This window comes from Trichomycterus rosablanca, chromosome 26 (genome assembly GCF_030014385.1).
Source record: "Trichomycterus rosablanca isolate fTriRos1 chromosome 26, fTriRos1.hap1, whole genome shotgun sequence".
In the NCBI taxonomy this organism is placed as follows: domain Eukaryota; kingdom Metazoa; phylum Chordata; class Actinopteri; order Siluriformes; family Trichomycteridae; genus Trichomycterus; species Trichomycterus rosablanca.
In genome coordinates this window covers 3,417,522-3,442,186 of record NC_086013.1, presented here as the reverse complement: position 1 = coordinate 3,442,186, position 24,665 = coordinate 3,417,522, and the positions used below count along the sequence as shown (strand labels likewise).

Here is a 24,665-nt window from a genome sequence, read left to right as displayed (position 1 = left end):
CAACTCAGCTATTATTAGTCAGTCAAAAAATGTGTTGTGTGCACTATGCAGTAGCTAGCTAACTTAAATAAGCTGATGCTATCTAGCTAACTTAAATTAATCAAAAGCCAGCTTTAGTATCAGTAGCTCGAAAACATTAAGTATGAGCAGTACATGAAACATGTAGTAAGTAACGTTTCCAATTCTAACTAAGTAACTTACATTAATCAGTACTTAGCATAGTTATTGATTAATGAGCTAAACAACATGGGCTTTGTCTGGCTAAGCAGTTAGCGGTTCAGACATTCTGTGCTTTTTTGTGTAGTGACTTAATAATGTTAGCTTGGAATTAGCTAGCTTTGCAGATATTTTCTAGCTTAGTAACAGTATTTGTAATACATATATTATGGGCTAATAATTCTGTAGTGTTTAAGTCACATTGGTACTCCTAGTGTAAGTAGTTTGGTATGTTCTCTGTGTCTACATGGCTCCACAGAAACTGACTGCCTTAGATTGGCGACGTCCTGTCCAGGGTGCATTTCGAAGCTCCGGACTCACCTGACCCTGATCTAGCGGTCACTAAAAAGGAACATATGTATAAAAATGGTACTTATCGTAGCTTTTTTAAAAACTTGTATATCATTTTTCTCTATAATGAAAGCAAAGCTTCTCGTCAAAGATATTAAATGTAACCTATAAACCAGAGGTGCCCAATACTTCGATCGCAATCGACCGGTCGATCACACTGCATGCTGGTAGATCGCGCCTCATTCAAACAGGTCAACGTGATCGACATGAAATGTGGCCACTCTTTCTTTAATTTGCGGTTTGTTACCACAGCTACACCTCAGCCCGCCTAAAGCACGGTGAATCTAGAAAGTTTTCATTCACCAGTAGCCAGTTTGCCCTATTTTTTCATTTTTGCGCAACCAAGCACAAAGAAACCAAAAACAGTTCGATTCAGGCAAGAACGCTGCAGAGACGCTGTTTCATTCATAGGTGGAAGAAGCTAAAGGAGAATATTCAGATCTCATGTTACAAGCAGACATTTAAAACCCTACAATCTGTATAATAGATAGTAGATCTCAAGCCATGGAAGTATGGGCACCTGCTATAAACAATTAGTATGAAAACAAATGAATACATTTAATTGTATTTTTTCTTTATTCCATTGACCAGCCTGAAGCTTCTTGCCCAAGCTAAGTTTGATGTGTGAGGCTGCAGCTAGACGTCACTAGAACACTGTGGCATGTGTACAGTACATGAAGAATAAGAGCACAAGAATTCAGAGTCCCATTTTTTAATCGACTACACAGTCTAACAGAGAGAAGCCTTTCAAGGCGAAAAATCAGAGCACTATCGAGTCTAGCTTCAACAGCATGAAAGGCAAATAAATTAAACACGCATAAATCCAGGCCAGAGTTGTCCTCATAGTATCCTGGTCAGTCTGGAGCATTATGGAGGACCGATGCTTGCTTTCCTTCTGGTGAATGCTCGTCCATACTGGAGGTAGTTTTCAGGTTGGATCAGTGGTCCGAAACTAAAACCGCAACCCAAACGTACCTCTTCATGGTTAAATAGCATCTCACACATTGTTTACATGTCGTTCCATTTACTATCAAGTCATGGTGTCGCTAAACGTGAACAAAAAATGAGAAGACGTCCAGTGAGGCATTAGTTGGCTCCTCATTCAGCTTTGCCTCAGCGTCCCCATCATCAGTGCTGTTCCTAAAATAGAGTAGAGGACATGTCTACTCAGATACCATTAATAGATAAAGAGTACAACAGTGAATCATTTAGTGAATCAACTACCTTGCAAACGTTTGGTCAAAAATGACGATGAATCTGATTCATGATTCTTTCGAATTAAATTGTTTTGATTCACACTATGGATGTTTTTTGGGGGGGGTATTCCCCCCCCCCCCCCCCCCCCCCACAAAAAAAGTTCATAGTACGTACAAACAGTCATGTATTCTATTTATTTTGAGTAGTTTCAGTCCTCAGTATATTGTCTAAGCAATTGAGGGTTAGGGGCTCAACAGGGGCAACCTGGCAGTAGTGGGGCTTAAACCAGCAACCTTTTGATTACTGGTCCAATATCTTAACCACTAGGCTACAACTGCCCAGGTTTATTACCTTATCAGGTGTTTATTAGGTGCTAAACAGAAACATTTTCTTACACTATGGACAAAAGTATTGGGACACCCTTTTCAATTTGGAATCAAACATCAGACAGTTTTTAAGCAACATCCAGTCTCCATCCACTGTATTATAAAAACTGAGAAAACAGCATCTGTACAAATACCGGGCTGGATTGTTTACATTAGTCCTGTCTGTCATGTTATACACATGCACCCAAATGCACTTTATCCTTCATCACAAATGAAAACATGACAGACGTTCTTCCTGAATGGCTTACATTCGTATATTACTCTAGAGTCTAAATTCTACCTCATGCACCTTTAAATCACTAAAATGAACCATATAGCAGTCAAATAATGAACTATGTAGAGCAAAAAAATGTATCTGATATTAGTATGAACCTCTGTGGTGAAGGTGGCGTCTCATTGATGGATCCCATTGGCAGAATTTGCGCTGCTGTACGCCTGTGAAGAGTGAAACGAACGCAGTTAATGTAGGAACATTTTTACCCAGTGATCTCTCTACATAGAAACATATAATGTCATCCTACGCTCCTGAGAAGAGGGCATGTCTAAATTCTTAAGATAGCCAAAGGAAGGGGGGGCATCCAAGCTCACAAGGCTTTCATACAGACTCGATGATCTAGAGCTGGAGATTCTAGAGGCCTGGTGGCGTCTGCTCGGCTTTTACCTGGCTTTTATCCGGGCGGGTTCTCATGGCCTGTACCAGCTGGTCTACTTGCTGGTTATGCTCCAGCGCGTTCCTCAGGGCTTCCTCCGTGCTGAGGAGCCGCTGGCGCAGCCGTGCCACCTCGGCGTCCGTCCCTGTGGCCTCCATCATGGAAAATCGTCGGTGCTCGGGTGACGACCTCTCCCGTCCCTGAGGTCAGAGGAGGGCAGAAGAGACATAAAGTTACCGGGTGATGTCATGAAACGACAGTGGGTTTTCTCCAGGTACTTTAATGTGCTCCCACCTTCCCAAAACAGGATTGGTTTCTCGGAACTGCCTGTGGAAGTGTGTGTTGCCCGACTATGGATTAGCCACTATCGATGAGTCCAGGGTGTACCTACAGCCCTGAGTCCAAAAAAACCCATATTTTTCAAATTATGAGGTAAAAAATATGCGGACAGCCCACCTAATTATTACGTTCAAGTGTTTGTCACACTCCAAGTTGCTTGTGACCAATAATTTTTAAACGCATGGCCACAAATCCCCACAGACACATTCTGAAATCGTGTAGGCTGTTGAAGCTGCAATAAAGATGGAAAACGCCTCTCATGGGTCTCACCAGCAGCAGAAGTTTCTCTCTCAGGCTCTTGATGTCGTCCTGCAGCTTCTGCTCCTTCACCTTCCACTCGGCCTTGTGCCCGTCGCGACTCAGGTCGCGCTCCACGCCCGCGGAGTGGCGCGGCGAGTCGAGCAGCAGGACGCGCAGCTCGTTCAGACTCCTAACACACACAAAATACAGGATCAGGAACAACGTCATGTTTAGCCAGTAACATACTACCAATATGGTCATTTACAACTCCCTATTAAAGTTCCACTGGCTGAAGAGAGTCACAGACTAGCACTCGCTTCCTCGGTCATGTATTCAGCCGTCAGGCTGAAACATGTGCTCCTCTACTTCTCGAGCAGGAGTCTCAGAGGCAGTGAGGAGCAACCCTATACGACCTTTTATTTTCTCAGGCTAAGCAAGCTGTGTCTGTCAGGTGTCCGGCCAGGCCGGTAGCACCACTGAGACTCCAGAGCAGTCAGACATGATTGGCTATGTCTGATGTGGGGGGTGGACGAAGACCTGTGAAGGATGGGCGACCTGTCTGAGGTGAATTTCTGCCTGTGCCCAGTTATTCCAGGGAAACAACAACCACCACGACCCTGATCAAGATCAAGTGATGGTAAAAAATTACTGGTACCACTGTTTAGTACTGCGGTACGTTGAATATCTGATCAGCTGTTGAGTATCACTTTATTGGGTCGTTCCTTGCATCTTAATGGACATTAATTCTGAATCAGGACGGGGCATCGATCAGAGCGAGTAAATATCCTTAACGAGACGCTAAAATCAAACGGAACGTCCTCATTAACCCAAATGGTCCTTAAGTGGATTAAAGAGTGAAAGGAGAAGCGTTTATGTGTGCGCTGCAGGATGGAAACAACAATAATGAATGAATGAGGGATACACTATATGGCCAAAAGTATTCGGACATTAAAAAAACAACTAATGATAATAAAATAAGGACCAATATTTTCTTCTGAAAAGGCTTTGCACAAGACTCTGAAGTACAGTATATCTGTGGGAATGTGTATCCATTCACTAGTACACAAGAGCATTTGTACGGCTGGGCTTCGACTTAGTGGGGTTGAGGTCAGGGCTCTGTGCAGGACACTGGAGTTTCTTTAAACTGAGCTTTTCTTCATAGAGAGCTTTTGTCTTTATAGAGAGGCACAGTCATGCTGGCACAGGGCTGAAACAGGAAAGGGCCTTCCCTAAACTGTTGCTGTTATATATAATTGATTTCTTACACCTATTAAGAAGTATTGTCGCTGAAACACATGAATTAAAATAATCTGAAGCGGTGTCCCAATACTTCTGTTCATATAGTGTGTGAGTGTGTGTGTGTCCAGTCTCCATATGGCTCGTGTCCTTCAGTGGACAGGTCTTAAATCCCCATACCTCTCTTTCTTCAAAAGCTCCTGGCTAATGACGACCAGCTGGCCCGATGCATCGTGGGATTTCTTGGTGATGGCCTCCAGCTCGGACTCCAGACGGGCCTTCTCCCCGAGGAGGGCGTCAGTCTTCTTCTCTCCCGTGTGGATTTTACCCTCTAATGCTAGAAGTATAACAGAGAGAAGGACATCGTGATGGAGGATACGTTTATGTCTTTGAGGCATTGAGGTCATTCTTTTGAGGGCTTGAACAGGCTGGTAGCACCGCAGGCTTATTGTTTACTGCCCCCTGTCTGTGCTGGTTGGGCTGCCTACCCCAATTTTTTTGTGAAAGGCCGAGATTAGGACAAGCGAGTCATTATTCTTGGCACAGTGCTCACCTGATTGCAACGGTCAGACAAATAAAACGGGTCCAAAAGGTATGTGAACACCTGACTGTGAGCTTGTTGGACACCACAGTTCAAAACAATAAAGTGCTATAAAGTTGCTGCCACTTTGTGGCTATAACAGTCTCCACTCATCCAGAAAAGCGTTATATAAGAACAGGTGTATTAGAGTAAGGTCATAATAGACAATGGTTTGAGCAGTTTGGCGTTGAGGAACTGCAGTGGCCTGCAAAGCTATCCTGTCCTGACATAAACAAAACTGACCAGTTTCTGGAACATCTACTGTGAGCCGGACATCAGGGTCACACTGCAAAATCCATCAGAAAGAATGACAACCTGATGGTAAGGTGTCCACATACTTTTGACAATATAGTCCAGGGTTTTTCAAAGGGTCACAAGCCAAAGTAAAATAACACATTTTAACATGAGGCACATGAACATAAAATGAACTTGTACAAAAATGCCCCCTTGTGGAGGCTTTACGTTACATCTTGTAAACCACAGTGGGACCAGATTGGCACCTTTTTTTTTTATTTTTTATGGAGTTTTGGGTTTAGTTCTGATGCGTCGTTTGTGTTGCCTGGGTCGCGGTGAAAATCACAGACAAAATGTGGGTCACAAAACCCCTGATGAGTTCGAACATCAGCTCTGCTACCGGTCGGCTGGGCGCCCCCTAGCGGGCATAACTGGCAGTGCCCGCAGCAGACAAAATTGGCCATTAAAGTCTGCCGGGTGGGAAAAGACCGGAATGAAAGTGGGTGGGGTCTTCGACGCTGTGCAAGGACCCTTGTTAGTAGCCCGAGGCACCTGTATAGAAAGTGGAGGAGCCCGGAGATCAGGGCGTGGCTCTCTGAAAGTACAGGCGTATAAGAAGGGGTCGGAGGGAGTGTGAGGCAGGCAAAAATACCCTCCTCGGACACGACCAAACACGAGTCTCCAGCGGCGAGAGAGAAGGGCAGAAATTACCTGCGATCTGCGTTTTGAGGTCGTCCACTTGTGTGGTAAGAGTGGACACTTCTTTTTCTCGCTTCGCCAGCTTCTCCAACGTTTCTGTGAAGACACACGAGCATGAAACAATCTGATGATGTTATTATTATTTTTTTTTAATGCATTTTCTCCCCATTTTCCTCCCGACTTAGTGACTCAATTTGTCTTCCTCTGCTGAGAGATACCCGATTGCATCCGAGGAGAGCACGTCGCTGTACACGCCTCTTCCGACACGTGTACAGCCCTCCTCTTCTCGCCCATGCGTTCTGCACAGGCGTCTCTTCCGCCAATCAGGGTCCTACACAGTGTTTGAAGACCCACCCACCCACACATAGTCCGGCCCCCACCCTGCAGATACGGTGGCCAATTAGTATCTGCTGCAGGCACTGCCAATTATGCCCGCTAGATGTGCTGGTGTGCAAGCGGAATGTCCCACTGCGCCACCTGGGCGCCTTCTGATGATGTTATTTAAAAAAAAACAGGGTCGACGATAGACAACGGAAAGTCCCATTTTTGTTTAAAAACAAAAAGACAAACCTTCCATGTTCTGCTTTAACGTGATCTTCTCTTCGGAGGTGTCGTTGTTTTCTATCACCTGAGAAAGAAAACATGGTGCTCGGGGTTAGATTTGTTGAGTATCAGCTTTACATTTCGAGAACCATATAAGAAGGCCGTGCCTATCGAAGTATGGTTGGCACGTGGGTGGAACTCCCTACATTTTCATCCGAAGGCCATTGCTGTTGGCCCATACAGTTAACGTCTAAGGACGTGTGTTCTCTCCATAGTTATTAATATACTTTTTATATAATCCTGAGTCTGAAAACACTGGTACGAATCATGCGACCGACTTACTTTGTCATCCTGGCCGATACGATCGGCGTCCACGGCCTGAAGTCGGTTCTCGCTGACCCTCAGCCTCTCCTGCAGGTCTCGGATTTCGGCCTTGCTCTGCGCCTCGGCGCTCTGCAGCGCCTCGTAGTCTGCCATCTTCTTCTCGGCCAGCTCCAGCCGCCCCCTCAGCTCGGCCGCCCTCAGCTCGGCCTCCTGGAGCTTCTCGGGCGGATCCAGGAACTCCTGTCCGCTCTCCTCCAGCTTGTCCTGAAGCTCCTGGACCTTGGCTCGAAGCTCTTCGCGCTCCTTGGCCAGCACGGCGATCTCGATCTCGTGCTTGGCCTTGAGGTTCTCCGTCTCCAGCTGCTGCTCCATCCTCAGGCTCTCCACGGCGGCCCTCGTTTCGGGCACGGGCCCTTCTCCGTCCGCTCCGTCGGACCCGGGGGCTTTGGGGTCGCCCAGCAGCGAGGATTTGAGCTCCTCCAGGGCGCGCTGGTGGTCCCCGACCAGACCGTCCAGCTTGGTCTTCCAGCCGTCCATCATCTCCATGTTCTCGCGCGTGGCCTGCTGGAGCCTCTGACGTAGCTTGGTGAGCTCCGCGGCCTGGCGCTCGGTGGTGGCGCGGAGTCGCTCCGTTTCCTGACGCCCGGCGCTCAGCATGGTCTCGTAGCGCTCGCGCAGCTGGGTGCTCTCCTCGCGCCGGGCAGATTCCAGGCGCTCTCGCAGAGCGAGGGCCTCCGAGCTGGGGGTGGCGTCCTCGCCCTCCGCCTCTGGGGACGCCCTATGCAGCCTGGCCTGCAGCTCCTCCACCTCGGCCTTACGCAGGGTTAATTCCTCCTCCAGCAGCATCACACGGCTTTTCTCCTCGACCGTAGATTGCTGGCGGACAGAAAATAGATTTTTATACCTTGTTTCTCGTGCTAACGAGGGCAAAAACCCAACCTATAGCAGAACATTTCTACATTGTGGGGTTTTTTTTGGAAGTGGGGGCCAAAATTTAATAAGCCTTATCAAGCCACACTCAGGAGTGTGCAGTAGCCGAACGCTTCTTTTCACTTGCACGGGTCGGGTTCACATGGAGATCCGTATCGCGCACGGAGAGTCTTGTAAGGTATCTCTATGGCCCACCTCCCTCAGACCAACCAATCGTTGTCCATGTAGGTAGTGAGACTTAACCTCACAAGCTCAAAGGCTAGTGAGCTTTAACGTTACGCCTCATGGGCACGTCATGTGGTGATCAAGTCATGTGAAGATCCGTATAGCGCATGGAGAGTCACGCACCAATCCCCATTATCCCCGTCTCTGTGCAGCCGGCCTCTCTCAGACTAGCCAGTCGTTGTCCGTGTAGGAAGCTCGAAGGATGGCGTGCTTTACAGCTCCGCCACCTGAGCGCCCCTAATATATTTGAAGGTACTAGATCAAGTCATGTGGAGATCCGTATCGCGCACGGAGAGGCTCCGTGCAGCCGGCAGAGGTCAGAAGGAATCCCTACAGCCTGTCTCTTGATGTGCTTCCAATTGACTTTCACAATGTGAAATGTTCTGCAGAGTTGGGCACCAAAACAGAAGAACTCATGGCTTAGCACATGCACACTCGCCCGCTGTCCTATTGAGAAGCATCTCTTATAAAGCTCAAAACACAATCCTCAAGCTAACAGGCAAAGAAATTCCGTCGTAAAGAGGAGACAAACCAACCCAAGCAAGCCATTCTGTGCATTTTTTGAAGGCAGCCAAGCAAACGTGAGATGATGCACAACACACAGAGAGAGATCTACCGAGCTGTTAGAAGAACCATGAAAGAACCATGAAAGAACCCCAGGGTTTGAAGGAAAAGACTGTGGGTCTGTGTGAAAACCTAGTGATCTGCCTACATAGACGCATTTTATGTCATCCTACACTCCCGAGAGGAAGGCGTGTCTAAAGTAAATTCTTACATGCATTAAAATGCTGCCTACTGAGAATCGTCTCTACTTAGGCAGCTCACTAGGTTTTCAGACAGACCCCAAGTGTTAGTTCTCACAGAGAAAAGTCATTGGTGTAGATGTGAAAGGTTTATTTATTGTCCAGGAAATCACCATAGATACGTGCTATCGGATATCCGACCCACACAAAGAAGAGAGAAATCAGAGCAATCGCGCCGTTCGTCTCAGGTTTCGCTTCTGATTCAGGAAGATGTTTAGAAAGGTTGAAGACGAGCACAGGATTAGCAGAATACGTGAGTATTATTTCACCTCGATGCTCTTACCCAACCTCATGGGTGTTGGCTGATGCCTCCTTCTGCCCTGTTAATAAATAGCAAAGCTTGAATTGAAATCGGCGTTCACCGAACCCTCATCAGCCGTCATGAATCAGCGTTACGGAAAAGTGGATCCACCAAGGGTACCATCTGTGCTATAAACATGTCTCGGCTCTAGATTCTGAGCTACAGGGTTCGAATCTCGGCTCTGCTACCGGTCAGCTGAGCGCCCTCTAGCTGGGTTGGAAAGACCCGAATAAGGGGGTGGAGTTATCAATGCTGTGTAAGGAACCTGGTTGCCCAGGGTGGCTGTACAGAAAGAAATCGGGGCGTGGCTCTTTGTACGCGAAGCCAACTTTACGTGCAGATCCACTGTATGGGAAGTATGGAAGAGTAAGACGGGATTGGTGGACAGAGCACACGTCAGAGAGAGTGCGTGTCAAGCAGCCTCGTGTCTTACAAAACTACATAGTAATCTGTCGAGATATAGGAAATGTGGAAAAAGCTGATGCTCAGGGGTCCAGCCTTTGTGCTCCTTACACCATGTATGAAATGCCAGCTCTGCCCTGAGTGATTCTGTGGTCATTATCATGCTCCTAAAATCATAACCATTCTGGTCTGGAGCTTAACAGACACAGCTGGCTGTGTCTGAGGGAGGGAGGGTACACTATGGAATCACTGGTGCTACAACAGCTACCCCTACTGTCTGGTTGAAGCAATCTAGCGTGATACTCGGGTTGTGTCAGACCTTTCTGTATAAATCCGCCACTGGACGGTGTAGGACTGCCTGGTCAATTGGGGTGTGGTCAAGCGACCCACATTTTGTCCATGATTTTTACGGCGATCCATGTTAAACTTAATTAATAAAAATGTGGCAATCTGGTCCCACTGTGGTTTACAAGATGTAACATGAAGCCTTCACAAGGGGGCACTCGTTTATTTAATTATTATTATTTTTCTCTGTGACCCATTACTGAACTGTGGGCCCTCTCAGCCAGCAGCAGTCTAGTGCAAGCAACACTGGTCACCTAAGTACATAAAGTCTCAATTTTAGTACTACTGTTACTACGGTAACAATTCATGCTTAAATTTGGATGGATGAAACAATGCAGTGCCTATATAGGTATGTTAAAACACATTAATGAGTTAAAACATTATGACCACACCCTTAAATGTAATAGCAAAACTCAGTTCGTTTCGTAATACTGGCTCATTTTATGGTCCGAGATTTAATACATGTTGTGTGTAAAGACCTGATTGAGTCTTATAAGATTGTAATTACAGCGGAACCTTGTAACTCAACGTACCCTAAACTTCCAATCTTTGAAACTCAACGTTTCCCTTAAACTCAACGTGTTCAGTTTTTTTTTTTTTTAGTTTAGTTATTTATTTCCAAATTAACAATGAACAGCCGCTTTGTTCTGCACTCGGCTTCATCAAAGCGCGAATATGAGACAAATCTGCATTTGTGTGGAATAACCATCAGATCCAGTCTGATCCCGGTACCTTGAAACTCAACGCCTTTTAAACTCAACACCAGTCCCAGAACCGAATGATGTTAAGTTTCAAGGTACCGCTGTATTGGAATGAAGTTTCTGACTGTGGTCAGAGGCGGGACAAACCACGAATCAGCGACGGGTTGTTGGGCGGCCAAGTCTCATCGATTCCAAAGTCTGATACGCACCAACAAAAGAGCTACAGATACTTGTCTTAGGGTCCCAATTCACGTTGGGACCCAGTTTGTCGCTGACCTTTTCAAAGCGCCTCCAATGAGACAAACTGTTTGATATGACGCAGTAAAAGATACTCAGGCAGAAGAACAAAGCCTAACGTGACTTATTGTATTAAAACCACGAGTGAGGAATTTCATTAGTGGAGAGAACTTATGAGCAATAATAATGAAGAGAAGTTTACTTCTCCTGTCTCCTTCTTTTAATACTTTAAACCTCGTTAAGCTTTATTTTTAACGATAAGCGTTTTAGACTCTCGGAAAAGCCGAGTCTGAGCCCTTACTGTAAATCAAACTCTGTTTTTTTGACAGCCAGTCAAACTGCCCATGCTAATCCCTGTCCACTGTCGAAAGATCCAGTTTTCTCCTGAATGAATTACCAAAAACCACAGGACACCGTGGTGCTGTGCTCTGATTAGGCGGGTGGTCATAATGTTTTGGCTCATGCGGGTATCCTGACAGAGCAGAACTCCAGACAAAAGGAAACGATGGAGACCTTTATGAGTGCAAAGCTCAAGCGGCGCTGGTGAGTTACGGGACGACGCTTCCTGCGACACAGACTCAATGAGGCAGGACAAAACGAAAAAGAGGAAGGGGGGGAAGTGTGTAAGGGAGGGGGGGGGCGTTTGGCTACAGGCAGACAGGACATCTGATCTCGCTGCACGTTTACCATCTTCTCCTCTAACTCTTTTTGAAGCTTGTCTGCTTTGGACTTTTCCAAACGCAGATTCCGCTCGAGCTGCCGAATACGGGCATGCTCCAGTTTGGTCTGAGTCTACGTGGAGATGAAAACAGTGAAAGGAGACAGGAAAGATACACTGATACACCGATACACAGCTAACATCAGTTCAAGCACTTCTAGTCATGTGACTTACACTGTATGTACACTAGTTGTTAATTGTGCTGTAAAATACCTCGAGATCTCCTTTGGTGATGGATTCCTCCTCCACTCTGAACTGCAGGTCCTCCACTTTCCTGTTAGTAACGCAAACAATCCACTAGAAGTCACACAAGCTTCTCGTTCACTGGGACACAAATCCCTACAGTACAGTTATAACACGGTATAGAAAACAGCCCTTCACTGAATGAAAAGAAGTTCTACCTTTTCTCCTCTTCAAGCTGATTGGCCAGTTCCACTTTATCTCTTTGCGCGTTGGCCAATAAGCTTTGTACCTGCTGCAGGCTGCTCTCTGTTTCCGTCACATACTGTTGCATAAAATGTAAACAAAACAAAATCTTGCATTATTGTCATGTTCAATAGTGTCGACTTGATTTAGGCTGGTATTTGTCACACAGAAGGTGGACAAAAAATCGGAAACAGCCAACAAAAAAGTCAAGCCAGCGCACCAGACCTGGGCCCAAAGGAAAATCGTCCAGTTGGGCGTGTACTGGCCTCCAGAGCTTCCTGTAAAGCCATGATGAGTTTCAAATCGGGGATTTCAAAAGGGCGGGGTAGGAGTCTGACTCCATTCTTGTGTCCATCAAATCCCTTTTGGGCTATTTTAGCATCATGCACAGGCGCATTATCATCGTGTGATGCTGAAATACCATTAGCAATGTGTTCACACCATAGGGTGCACCTGCCGTTCTGCCATATTACTTTTCCTTCAATGCTTAAAGGTCTAAGTTTTGTGCACTTTACACCAAGTTTTTGGTGCACATCTTTGCACATTGGCCAGATTTTATAATAAATGTCACATAGAGCTTAGTGTGGCTCTCCGTACGTGATACGACTCTGGGTGGGAACCCAACACTGGCGGGTGATAAGTACCCGTGCTACCCATCGAGCCACTGTGCCGCCCACCACACCTACATGTCGGACCCCTCCACACAGAAAGGACCCGGACCGCTCCACATGGGGATCGAACCCAGGACCTTCTTGCTGTGAGGCGACAGTGCTACCCACCGAGCCACCGTGCCGCCCCCCACACCTACATGTCGGATCCCGGCAAAGATATACAAATAACATCAAGGGGTCAGACCCAGATGACATTTTAGCTGACGCTTTTATCCAAAGCAACTTACAGTCCTGTGAACCCAACACTAGCGAGTGATAAGTAGTGGTAGCAGATCGGACACGTGTCGAGGGGGCGTGTGGTGACCCGGGTCTCCTAGATCAGACCAGGGTCGTGCAAGCCGTCCTGAATTCGCTGTCGGGAATTGGAAACGACTAAATTGGAAAATAAATGGGACTAGAGGACTAGAACTCAGAACACGTGTCTATATTTTAGTCCTGACAGACTGACCTGTAGGTGCTGAGCCTTGAGCGCGCTCAGTTCCTTCTCCACCTCGCAGATATGACTGGTGGCTTTGGCCACCTCGGCGCGTTCCAGGTCTCGCTCGGCCAGGAGCTGCTCGATGTGCTGCTGCTTCTCCTTCAGGGCCTCCTGGAGCGCCGTGGTGCCCGAGATCTTGCGAGCGTACCGCGACGACGTCTCCGTGAGCTGGGGACAGATAAGGACACGGAGCCGCCACCGTCAGATAAGAAACCAAACCCGTAACCAACAGAGCGTAAGACTCTGGAAATTAAAACCAAGAGAAGGTCACCGAGCTGTGTAGAAAAAGTATTTGCCCCCCCCCCCCCCCCCCCCCTTTCTGATCCCTCTGTTATTGTATATGTCACACTGAATAGTTTGGATTATTTATTTAATGGAACAAAGTTATCAAACACCCATATCACCCTTGTAAAAATAACGTCCACCTTAACTGGTTTCACTCCTGTTTTTGTTTAACACGTGGACAATAACAGGGCGCGGCACGGTGGCACTGCCGCCTGACAGTGAGAAGGTCCTGGGTTCGATTCCCAGGTGTACTGGCCCAGGTCCTTTCTGTGTGGAGTTTGCATGTTCTCCCTGCGTCTACGTGGGTTTCCTCCGGGAGTTCCGGTTTCCTCCCGCAATCCAAATTCCAAATAAATAAACTAATACACAATAACAGAGGCGATCAGAAATGGGGGCGTGTACTTTTTTAACGATACAAATAAAGGAGACGCCCTCCCTCTCACCAGGCCGGTACGGCTGGGTCTGCCGCCCACGCTGGAGGCCACCGAGCTGACGGAGCTGATGGACGAGCTGCTGGGACTGTGAGCCAGCGAGGACACGCCCATGGCCACGCGCTTGCTCTTCTTAGCCTTGGCCGGACTGGTGGACGGGAAGCCGATGCGGATCACCTTGTGGATCGGGGCGAACAGGCCGAACTTGTGCGGGCACTGGAAGTACCTGAGGAGAGACGAACGATGAAGGGAAGCAACGAGTACGTAAAGAAGTAAACGAGCGGCGACCTGTACTGAGCAGCTCACTAAGTCTGCGGACAGACCCCTAGAGCGCATCTTTGCTGTTTTACTAACAAATACTTGGCCAATTTTTTACCACTGTGTTACTATGGCAACAGGCAATGTATCATTTTATTGTTTCCCACACGTATGCATATCATGTGGGGAAAGAAATCAGACCTGGTCCCGGCCACGGCTCCGTCGTTCTTCCCGAGAGGCTCGTCCAGCTCCACGCCACACCACTCGCCCTTGGCGAAGTCCGTCTCGCCCACGTAGCGCACCACGCCGGTTTTAGTTCCGCCCACCTGAAGAGGGAACAGAAACAACACGAGGGCTCGGAGATGATGAGGGATTGATGACTAGAACTAACACGGTTCGGCTGGTTTCCAGACGACAGTGGGCGTGGTCGGGCTAAGATGGGAAAATTGAAGCTGGAAATGAACCCGTTGTGGTTTGGCTAGCAGTTGAATCGTCATCTAGTATCTTTGCTAAGCCAATCTGCGCCGCTTCTTATCACCTGCAAGCGTCGGGTTTCTACGTGACCCCAGCTTGCACAGGCGCCCAGACCAGTCCTGTAGATTGCTTATCGCCATGGTAGGAGGAAAACGTGGGTAGCACTGTCGCCCCACAGAAAGAAGGTCCTGGGTTCGATCCCCAGGTGGGGCGGTCCGGGTCCTTTCTGTGCGGACTTTGCATGTTCTCACATGTTTGCACAGTCCAAAAACATGCAGCCAGGCTAATTGGAGACGCCGAATTGTCCTGTAGGTACCGAGCCGCTAGGATGCATAAACCAGTGCACTGTAGTGCCGGTCCCAAGCCCGGGTAAATAGGGAGGGTCGTGTCAGGAAGGGCATCCGGGGTAAAAATTGTGCCAATTCAGTAATGCAGATCATGAGAGATGGTAGCAGGAAAACACCTGGACCTCAGTGGTATGATAGCATGTTATACCGCTGCGCCAACTGTGCTGCCCATTTAGTCATTTAAGGACAACTGACATGAAGACATTCACGCTGGCATAAGCGCCCGTACGATTTGGCAAGCTCGTGTCCTGACCTACAAGGACATCTGCCCTACGTGCTTGCGAAAGTGGGCCAATCCAGTCTGAGATGTGCTAACACAACGTCCCGCTTCCAGCCAAATCAAACGAATCACTTTAAGCCCGGAATGTGGCCTGGATAGCGATCCAAAATCTGCCTAGTACGGAGTGAGCGAGCGAAAATCAGGGCAAAAACGGTGGCAGCACCGAGACCAGCGAGCTGCTGGGGTGAGATGTTGCTGAGTAGGATGACACTGAGGAGCCGCTGCGCTGTTATTCAGTCTGCTCAGAAACTACGCGGACACGGGGAGAACATGCCAACTCCACACAGAAAGGACCCGGGCGGCTCCACATGGGGATCGAACCCAGGACCTTCTTGCTGTGAGGCGACAGTGCTACCCACCGAGCCACCGTGCCGCCCCCCACACCTACATGTCGGAGTCCAACCCAGACGACGTTTAGCTGACGCTTTTATCCAAAGCGACTTACAGTACTGAGACAGTATACTGTCTAAGCAATTGAGGTTCAAGGGCCTTGCTCAAGGGCCCGACAGTGACAACCTGGCTCACTTTACCTTTTGATTACTAGTGCACTACCTTAACCACTAGGCTACAACTCCCCTGCCCTGCTTTGGTGAACTGGTTTTAATAAATGTTCATTATGTTTTTGAGATGGTTGCTCAGGTGGTCCAGGGTTCGGATCCTTATTGGCGCCATCGGGTGGTCGGGCGTCTACATACAGACAGTGCACCCAGGGATTCTGGGGACCCTGACCAGGATACAGCGATAGTAAACGTGACTAACATGAGTAAATGAAATGATGCACGTTCATCGCTTCGACTGAACTAGATGACCCGTGAAGTCCGGCATCTCCAGGAGCGGACCGTACCGTGTGGCCCGAACTCCGCCCGGTCAACCCGAGTCTGGCGACACGTCAATGATGCTCTAAAGTTGACATCTGAGCGCCGCTGATCGAAGGCTGGCCGTCGTGGGGGCTTCTTGAGGTAATCCCATTTGATTAGCGCTATTGACCGCTCAGAAGGCTTTTAGCCAGCGCTGGGCTGGGCTGGACGGACGGCTTTCTGACCCTAAGCCAATCGAGGGAAAGCGGGCTGGCTGTTAATTACCTGTCGTCGGGAAGCTGACACGCGGCCTTTCCAGCTACACGGAGATTAATCGGATCGATGCCGAGGCAGCGTCTCATTTAACATCTTAGGCAAGGCCTTAAACTTGCTGCCTACCATCGCACCCCAACAACTAACCTGACAGAACGTATCCAAAAACTCTACTGGCTGGAACATGCCAGTCATGGTTCAACCCAATATTAATCTTCTGGGTGGCGCCAACAAAAAAACAACACACCCAGACTTACCAGAACACGGTCCCCGACTCTCAGATCCTTCTCCCCGCCCTTCTTCACCGAGCCGCTGTCGGACATGTTGGATCCGGACTCGTTGCCTGTCTTCGTGGCGCTGTTTAGTATCCCCTCTCTCAAAGGCATGACCACACGCTGCCCGCCCGCGCCCGTCTGGCAGTTCGGCCCTGCCAGGGGGTCCCCCGGGTCGCCCCCGTCGGCCGCGGGCTGGCGCGTGAGTTTGGAGGGCCGGGTGAATATACCCTGCAGCGGGAGGCACTCGAAGTAGCGCACGCCACCCACCGAGCCGTCGTTCTTCCCCACGGGCTCGTCCAGGACGACGCCGGCCCACTGTCCCGGGGCGAACTGGGTCTCGCCCAGATAGGCCACGCGGCCCGGCTTCACGCCGTTCACCCACACGCACTCGGCCAGGGAGAAGTCGCTGGGCGCTTCGTCGCCCACTTCTGAGGCTTTTGAGCTGGACTTGTCCGAGGCGTTGCTGCTCGGGGTCGTCTGGGGCTGCTTGTGTAGAACATCTGGAAAGAGATTCAGATTCAATCTGTCAATCAATCAACAAAGACAGACAGATATAGACAGGCAGACAGATTAACATACAGATAGACAGACAGACAGACAATGAGACAGACAGACAAATTAACAGACAGACAGATAGATAGACAGACAGATATATAATAAGATAGAGATAGATAGATAAATAAAAAGATAGATAGACATATAGACAGACTGACAGACAGACACAGATAGATAGACAGACAGACAGATTAACAGACAGACAGATTAAAAGACATACATATAGACAAACAGACAGACATAGACAGACAAATTAACAGACAGATAGACAGATTAACAAACAAGTAGACAGACAGACAGACAGACAGACAGATAGACACAGACACACCAATTAACAGATAGATAGATAGATAGATAGATAGATAGATAGATAGATAGATAGATAGATAGATAGATAGAAAGACAGACAGAAACAGACAGATAGGCAGATAGACAGACAGATAGACAGACAGACAAACAGATAGATAGATGATAGATAGATAGATAGATAGATAGATAGATAGATAGATAGATAGATAGATAGATAGATAGATAGAGACAGACAGACAGACAGACAGACCAATATGATAGATAGATAGATAGATAGATAGATAGATAGATAGATAGATAGATAGATAGATAGATTAACAGATGGAGAGACAGATAAACAGACAGACAGAAAGACAGACAGATTAACAGACAGACAGACAGATTAACAGACAGACAGACAGACACAGACAGAAACAGACAGGTAGGCAGAAAGACAGACAGATAGACAGACAGACAGACAAACAGATAGATAGATGATAGATAGATAGATAGATAGATAGATAGATAGATAGATAGATAGATAGATAGATAGACATACAGATAGATAGATAGACAGGGAGACAGATAGACAGGTAGACAGACAGATTAACAGTATTCAGTGATAATCAGAAAATGGGGCGCTCGAGGGGTGCAGCGCTAGCCCACTGCAGCTGGAAGGTTCGAATCTCAGCGGTGCTATCGGCCGGTCAGGCATCTACACAGACCTGATTTGCTATGTCTAGGGAGGGTGGATAGTCGAACAGCCTAGTCATTGTGATGCGCCCAGACAAAAATAAGTAGGTTAGTGTCAGGAAGGAACGATCCGGTGTGGAGAATCTTAAATCCCCGATTTAAAATAAAAAATAAAAAAGCACAAAAGAAAAAGACAGAATTGTGTTTATACGCTTTATAGACACCGATTATCTACCACGGTGCATCTGCAGTGCGTCTCTCACACGTGCAGCTGAGTCTCTAATGCAACAGTGATGTGTTAGGAACGCAACCCAATACCCTGCGGTCCCGCTGGGCCTGTGGACGCGTGTGCGTGCGGCGCGGAGTTAAGACGGGAGGGACAATTAGCTGCGCCGCGATGGCTTCCATATGTCTGACTGGCAGAATGTTTGATATCTGGATACAGATGTTACGATGTTACTGGCCGCGAGACACTGAAGCGGGTGGAGAGTGAAAGTGGCGCTGCCCGGGTCCCGGGCCAGATTTTGGAGAAAGAGCTGAAAGCTTGACGCGTCGCCGACCCGAGCGGCCAGGTCGCCATGGTAACGGTGGATGGGGAAGGACACGCTGTGGGGACTATTGTCCTGCTTTAACCTCTTGAATCCCACCATTGAGGAAAAGCCAGGCGCGATGACCTCGACTTAGCCTTACACCCCCAACACACACACACACACACACAGCTATTAATGTTCATGTTTGTCAGTGGTCGACCGCTGAGCACTTTATTAGGTACACTTTATTGGGTATACAATTACTGTGCAGTAATATCTCAGTGGTTAAGGTACTTGACTAGTAATCAGAAGGTTGCTGGTTCAGGCCCCACCACCACCTAGTTACCACTGTTGGGCCCCTGGGCAAGGCTCTCAAGTGTCCTACTTGTACACCAACAGGGTGTGTGTTCCTAATAAAGAGGCCAGTAATTATGAACAGTATTTGAGAATCCCAACAACACTGCTGCACCTGCTACCATGTCGTTAAATACCACCTGGTTAGTAGGGCGTCCCTTTCCATTGATAAACAGGGTACAGGGTAGCTCAGTGGTTAAGGTACACACACATCTATTAATGTTCATGTTTGTTAGTGGTCGACCATTGAGCACTTTATTAGGTACACTTTGTTGGGTATACAATTACTGACTGTATCCCATCTGTTGCTCTGTATACATTGTCATCCGCTGTTTACCAATCGAAAATGACCACACCTAATACCCCCATTCATCAGATAATGAGGACAGTGGTAGCTCAGTGGTTAAGGTACTTGACTAGTAATCAGAAGGTTGCTGGTTCAGGCCCCACCTCCACCTAGTTACCACTGTTGGGCCCCTGCGCAAGGCTCTCAACCCCTTAACAGCTCAAATTGTATTCAATGATAACGGTAAGTGGCTTTGGATAATAACACGCTAGTGTGTGTTGTTCTGCTGTGAGTGCATCAGGTGCAGCTGTGTTGTTGGGTTCTTTGAAGTAGCGCTCCAGCCAAAAATATAAAGTCGGCAGCATCTGGTGATCAAAAAGTGTCCAAAGATAAAAAACAAGATTAAGATTAAAAAGAAACTGGCTCCAGTGTATTGCTTGTACACCAACAACCAGTGCTGTTTCTAATAAAGAGGCCAGTAAGTAGAAACAGTATTTGAGAATCCTAACAACGCTGCTGCACCTGCTACCATGTCGTTATCATATTACTGTGTCATTGCAGAACTGAAAATGGTCCACCACCCAAATACCATCTGGTTAGTAGTGGGTCCCTTTCGATTAATAAACAGGGTACAGGGTAGCTCAGCGGTTATGGTACTGGACTAGTAATCAGAAGGTTGCTGGTTCGAGCCCCACCACAGAGCAGCAAACAGGCTACGGTCAGTATTTGTATACCCACATGATTTATCTGTATGTTAGGTCAATGAATATGTATCGCTGTATGTATAAACAGACCTGTATTACTGAAATGTATTAGCAGCAGGGCACAGCAGTCTGATCAGGACGATTATAGTGAAAGTGATAAGGAAAAGTACCTGGACCTTATATAGATCTTGTTCAAGATTAATGACCCGAAGCTACACTGGAGGGGTTGAAATAGAGGCGATTCATATCCCTTAAGAGTCCTGATCTCTATTTTTTACAGATTTAAGTCTCAGTTATAATGAACTAGGCCTTAAATTTAAAGAATTCTTTAATACTACATAGTTTGATTTTATTTTTGGTCTTCTTAACAAAATTGCTGGCTCAAAAAAAGAAAAAATAATCAGTCGAATAAAAATGGGTTAAAAAATGGGTTTGCTAGAGCTGTAAGTGTATAAATGTATTGATTACTAACAGTCTGTACTGGTGCTGTCCCTAAACAACGGCTCTTTACAGACATTGTGCAGTCAGAGACATTAACAGTGCAGCTTTTCACTCAGCCAGACTTCACTTCCTGTGTTTCTGCTTTTTCCCGCTCAAAGCATTCCACAGCTGAGCTGGACCGTGCCGTCCCTCTGGGTGACACGCACAGTTCAGAATCCCGGTACACGGGGGCCGTTTCTGGGCTGTTGATTTAACTGGGTCACAGAGAATCTGGTAAACCATTAACATGCTAACGGTCTGCTATAAGCTTCAGTCTTGGTTTGGTGTGCATGAGTAAAAGACACCGGTCAGCCAAAACATTAGGACCACCGCACAAGAAACATGCCTGGCAAAGCCAAATTCATAACAAAAGACCTGAGGGCCTTTGATAGGGGCCAAATCTTTATGGCCAGACACCTGGGTTGAAGCATCTCCGAAACCCACAGACGACGGACTGAGGAGGGACAAGCCGCAAGCACAAGTTAGACTGGCGTCGAAGTCGCACGTACCCAGTCTGGGGTTTGAGCCTCAGTACACCGGGGGTCTGTCTGAAAACCTCGTGATCTCTCTACATAAAAGAGGGCGTGTCTAAATTCCTAGATCCCTTAAAATGCTCCTACTGAGGCGCCTTAATTCTGAGTCTGACGGCTCCTCAGCACTGATGGCAATCCCAGAATTCAGTGCGGCACAACTTCTCCCACAAGAAAAAGACAAAAGCCAATGACACATGTCATTTATTTGTAAATTCAGGCTCGTCATGGAACGGTTTAACCATTTTCGGTATCCGGAGGGAGACGTTAGCTGGCATGGTAGCGGGTCGTGCCGCCTCAGCCCGTCGGTTTGAATGGCCTGAGGCTAACCGTGTTAGCTTAGTTAGAGAAAACTGAGGTGACGTAAGGGTCAAGAGAGTCATTTAAGAGAGGCATTCAATGACTGAGGCAGCTGCCCAGGTAGGCAGTAGGCAGCAAGGCAGCTCACTAGGTTTTCATGAATCGTGAACTCAGGCATGTCGATGGAACAGACAAACGGACTTACTGTCTTTCTGGGATGCAGGGGAGGACGCCTGCACCGTGGCGTTGCGTCCGGCTGAGCTGGAGTGCTTCGGACCCCTGCCGGGGATCTTCAGGGCTCCTGACTTTAGCATGTTCATGGTGTCCGACGCAGAGGGATATATTCGGAAGGCACTAGAGGGTCAGATGGTGCGTCACTCTTTCCATTTTACCTGTAGGACTATGGATACAAAAATAGGTCAAATGATTGCATTAGTAGTGTGGTAGTGTGGTAGTTTTCTTTTACCCCTCAAAAACATACCCTAAGTGTGAGTGAATGTGTAAATGGGTACGTCTAAGATGCCCTGGGAAGGCTTGGCATCCAGTACAGGTAATATTTTGCCCTGTGTGTTATAAAAATGTGTAATAATAATGTTAATAACACGTTTATGATCTTCTACTTGATAGCTTTCATCCAACTGGCAGCATGCCCCAACGTTTCTGAGCATGTAAACAATACTAATAGGAAACAGCTTAAAGCTACAACATGCAGTGTTACTTATTGTACCTTTAATGTTTGATCTAATGACAAAACACTCATTATTTGGGAGTTCTTTCCAACTGGAAGCATGTCCTAACACCTTTAATATGAGATATACACTTAAAGGTGGTAGAGTTGACCCGCTGTTTGGAAGGTCTGTGCCAATAGGCAGCATCTCCTGAGTGTTTAATACATAATACGCACTGCAATTCAATATTGCAGGTTCATTGTTGCCTACTGCACCATTACTTTCAAATAAAACAACGTAACACAATGATGAGCTATTATTGGAAAGGTCTCATCCCCTGAACAGCGTATTCTGTTGTAACATTATATACTGAATAACAATAACATTAATAGCATCAACAATAAGATGAATTAAAATCTTTATATACCTTTAAAACAACAAAACGCTCCATGGGAGGGGCAATGCATAGTCTTAATATATCTGACCATATACAATTATTGGACCTTTAATGTCAGCATGGTGGACCATGGCAAATGTACTCTGGAGGTCTGTGCCAATGGGCAGCATGTATAATTCTAGGTATTTATGATGATGATGATGATACTAATAATAGTAGTAGTTAAGCCAGTGACTAAACACAACATTTTATGTTACTTATTGTATCTTTAATGTCAGACAACATGGCGAACCATGGCAAAAGTAATCTGGAGGTCTGTGCCAATGGGCAGCATGTCATAATTCTACATATTTATATTGATAATAATAATAAAACTAATAGTAAAATCAGTGACAATGTTAAACACAACATTTTATGTTACTTATTGTACCTTTAATGTAAGATAGCATGGCAAACCATGGCAAAGGTACTCTGGGGGTCTGTGCCAATTGGCAGCATGTATAATTCTAGCTATTTATGATGATAATAATAGAAAAAATAATAATAGTAAAGCCAGTGACTATGTTAAAACACAACATTTTATGTTACTTATTGTACCTTTAATGTCAGATAGATAGATGGCAAACCATGGCAAAAGTACTCTGGGGGTCTGTGCCAATTGGCAGCATGTATAATTCTATGTATTTATAATGATAATAATAATAATAATAGTAGTAGTTGTGAAGCCAGTTACTATGTTAAACAACATTTTATGTTACTTATTGTACCTTTAATGTCAGATAGATGGCAAACCATGGCAAAAGTACTCTGGGGGTCTGTGCCAATGGGCAGTATGTCATAATTCTAGAATTTTATGATAATAATAGTAAAAATAATAATAGTAAAGCCAGTGGCTATGTTAAATACAACATTTTATGTTACTAATTGTACCTTTAATGTCAGATAGATGGCAAACCATGGCAAAAGTACTCTGGGGGTCTGTGCCAATGGGCAGTATGTCATAATTCTACATATTTATAATGATAATAATAATAATAACAATGTTATACACACTGGTTTAATTAGTATTACTATTAATATTACTTATTTCACCTTTAATCTTAGATCAAATGACACAATGCTCTGTAGATGTCTGTCAATAAGCATGTCCAACCATTTGTAACAATTCTGACAGATAATAAGACAATAATTAGGATAAAAATGATAATAATTGTCATTCGTACACCTTAAATGTGAGATTTGAAAACGATAATCAAATCCCCCATAACAGATACAGAAAAGAGGTTCTATTCCAAAAACAGGTCGTAGGCTTTTATTATATCCAGCTAACCAGACCTAGATACCGTGTAAGACCTTAAAACTAGTCCTTTAAGTTAAAAATGTAAAAAATGTGTGATATTTATGTGTATAAAGGTTTAATTTTGGTGTTTATGAAGCTGTGAGCATTGCAGGCTACACTGGGCTCTATTGTTTTGGCTATTGCGGCGTGTTTGGCCCTATCAGAACACACACGGATTATAAAGCTCACACAAAAGCAAACTCACCTCATACAGTCCAGATTTAATAACCGCACAGGCACAAAAACTTCAGCTTTTCTTCTGAATGAAATAATCCCAATCTGCCGGCATGAGGTTGGAGAGTAGCAGCCACTCCCTGCACACACACACACACACTCTCTTTCACACACACACACACACACACACACACACACACACACGGCGGCTCGGATGTGGAAAACATGGATGCTGAGGCGGAGGGTGGAGTGTAGCGGGATGCTAACTGCAGCAAAAGCCGGTCACATTGTCCCGCTACCGGCTCGTTTTAGGCCCAATTCTTCACAAAATGAACAATTTTAAGCTCGTTTCTCTCACATATTGCTTATTTTTACGACTTTTGATCCCCAGACACGTTTTTTTTTGTAGTTTAATGGTGTAAGTTTGGGTGGGTAAAGTGCAGATAAGCAGTTTCAGCAGAATCATGAGCCTGCTGAATTAAAGCAGAATTAATGGTTACACAAAACACTAAACTACAAAACACTAAACTACAAAGCATTAAAGGTTTTTGTCTACTTCTTGTGCTAGCATTTAGCCCAAGAGTCTGTCATGTTTTGCGTTTGTGAAACACAAAGCTCTTGGTGGCTGTTTTAGGTGATAATATGTCTGGTTTCTTTAAAACTGGCCACTAAATTGCAATAAAAATCAACAAAATTAAACATTAAAAGGTTTGTC

General features: G+C 46.3%; 1 protein-coding gene across 2 annotated transcripts; it reads right to left on the bottom strand.

Moving 5' to 3' along the window:
- Positions 1 to 1,124: 1,124 nt before the first annotated feature.
- On the bottom strand, positions 1,125 to 24,102 carry clip2 (CAP-GLY domain containing linker protein 2). 2 transcript variants are annotated; one of them, XM_062988842.1, is made up of 17 exons: positions 23,982 to 24,102; positions 21,578 to 21,772; positions 16,635 to 17,152; positions 14,408 to 14,532; positions 13,961 to 14,174; positions 13,203 to 13,400; positions 12,059 to 12,162; positions 11,871 to 11,931; positions 11,627 to 11,731; positions 7,014 to 7,871; positions 6,699 to 6,756; positions 6,141 to 6,224; positions 4,796 to 4,952; positions 3,410 to 3,569; positions 2,812 to 3,000; positions 2,523 to 2,585; positions 1,125 to 1,707 (listed from the first exon to the last, which is right to left on the bottom strand). In XM_062988842.1, the coding sequence occupies exons 2-16, from the start codon at positions 21,690 to 21,692 to the stop codon at positions 2,544 to 2,546; spliced, it is 2,988 nt and encodes a 995-aa protein (XP_062844912.1). In that variant the 5' UTR covers positions 21,693 to 21,772; positions 23,982 to 24,102; the 3' UTR covers positions 1,125 to 1,707; positions 2,523 to 2,543. The 2 variants fall into 2 exon arrangements, with proteins under 2 accessions (XP_062844912.1, XP_062844913.1); XM_062988843.1 differs by lacking the exon at positions 11,627 to 11,731.
- Between the last annotated feature and the right edge of the window lie 563 nt (positions 24,103 to 24,665).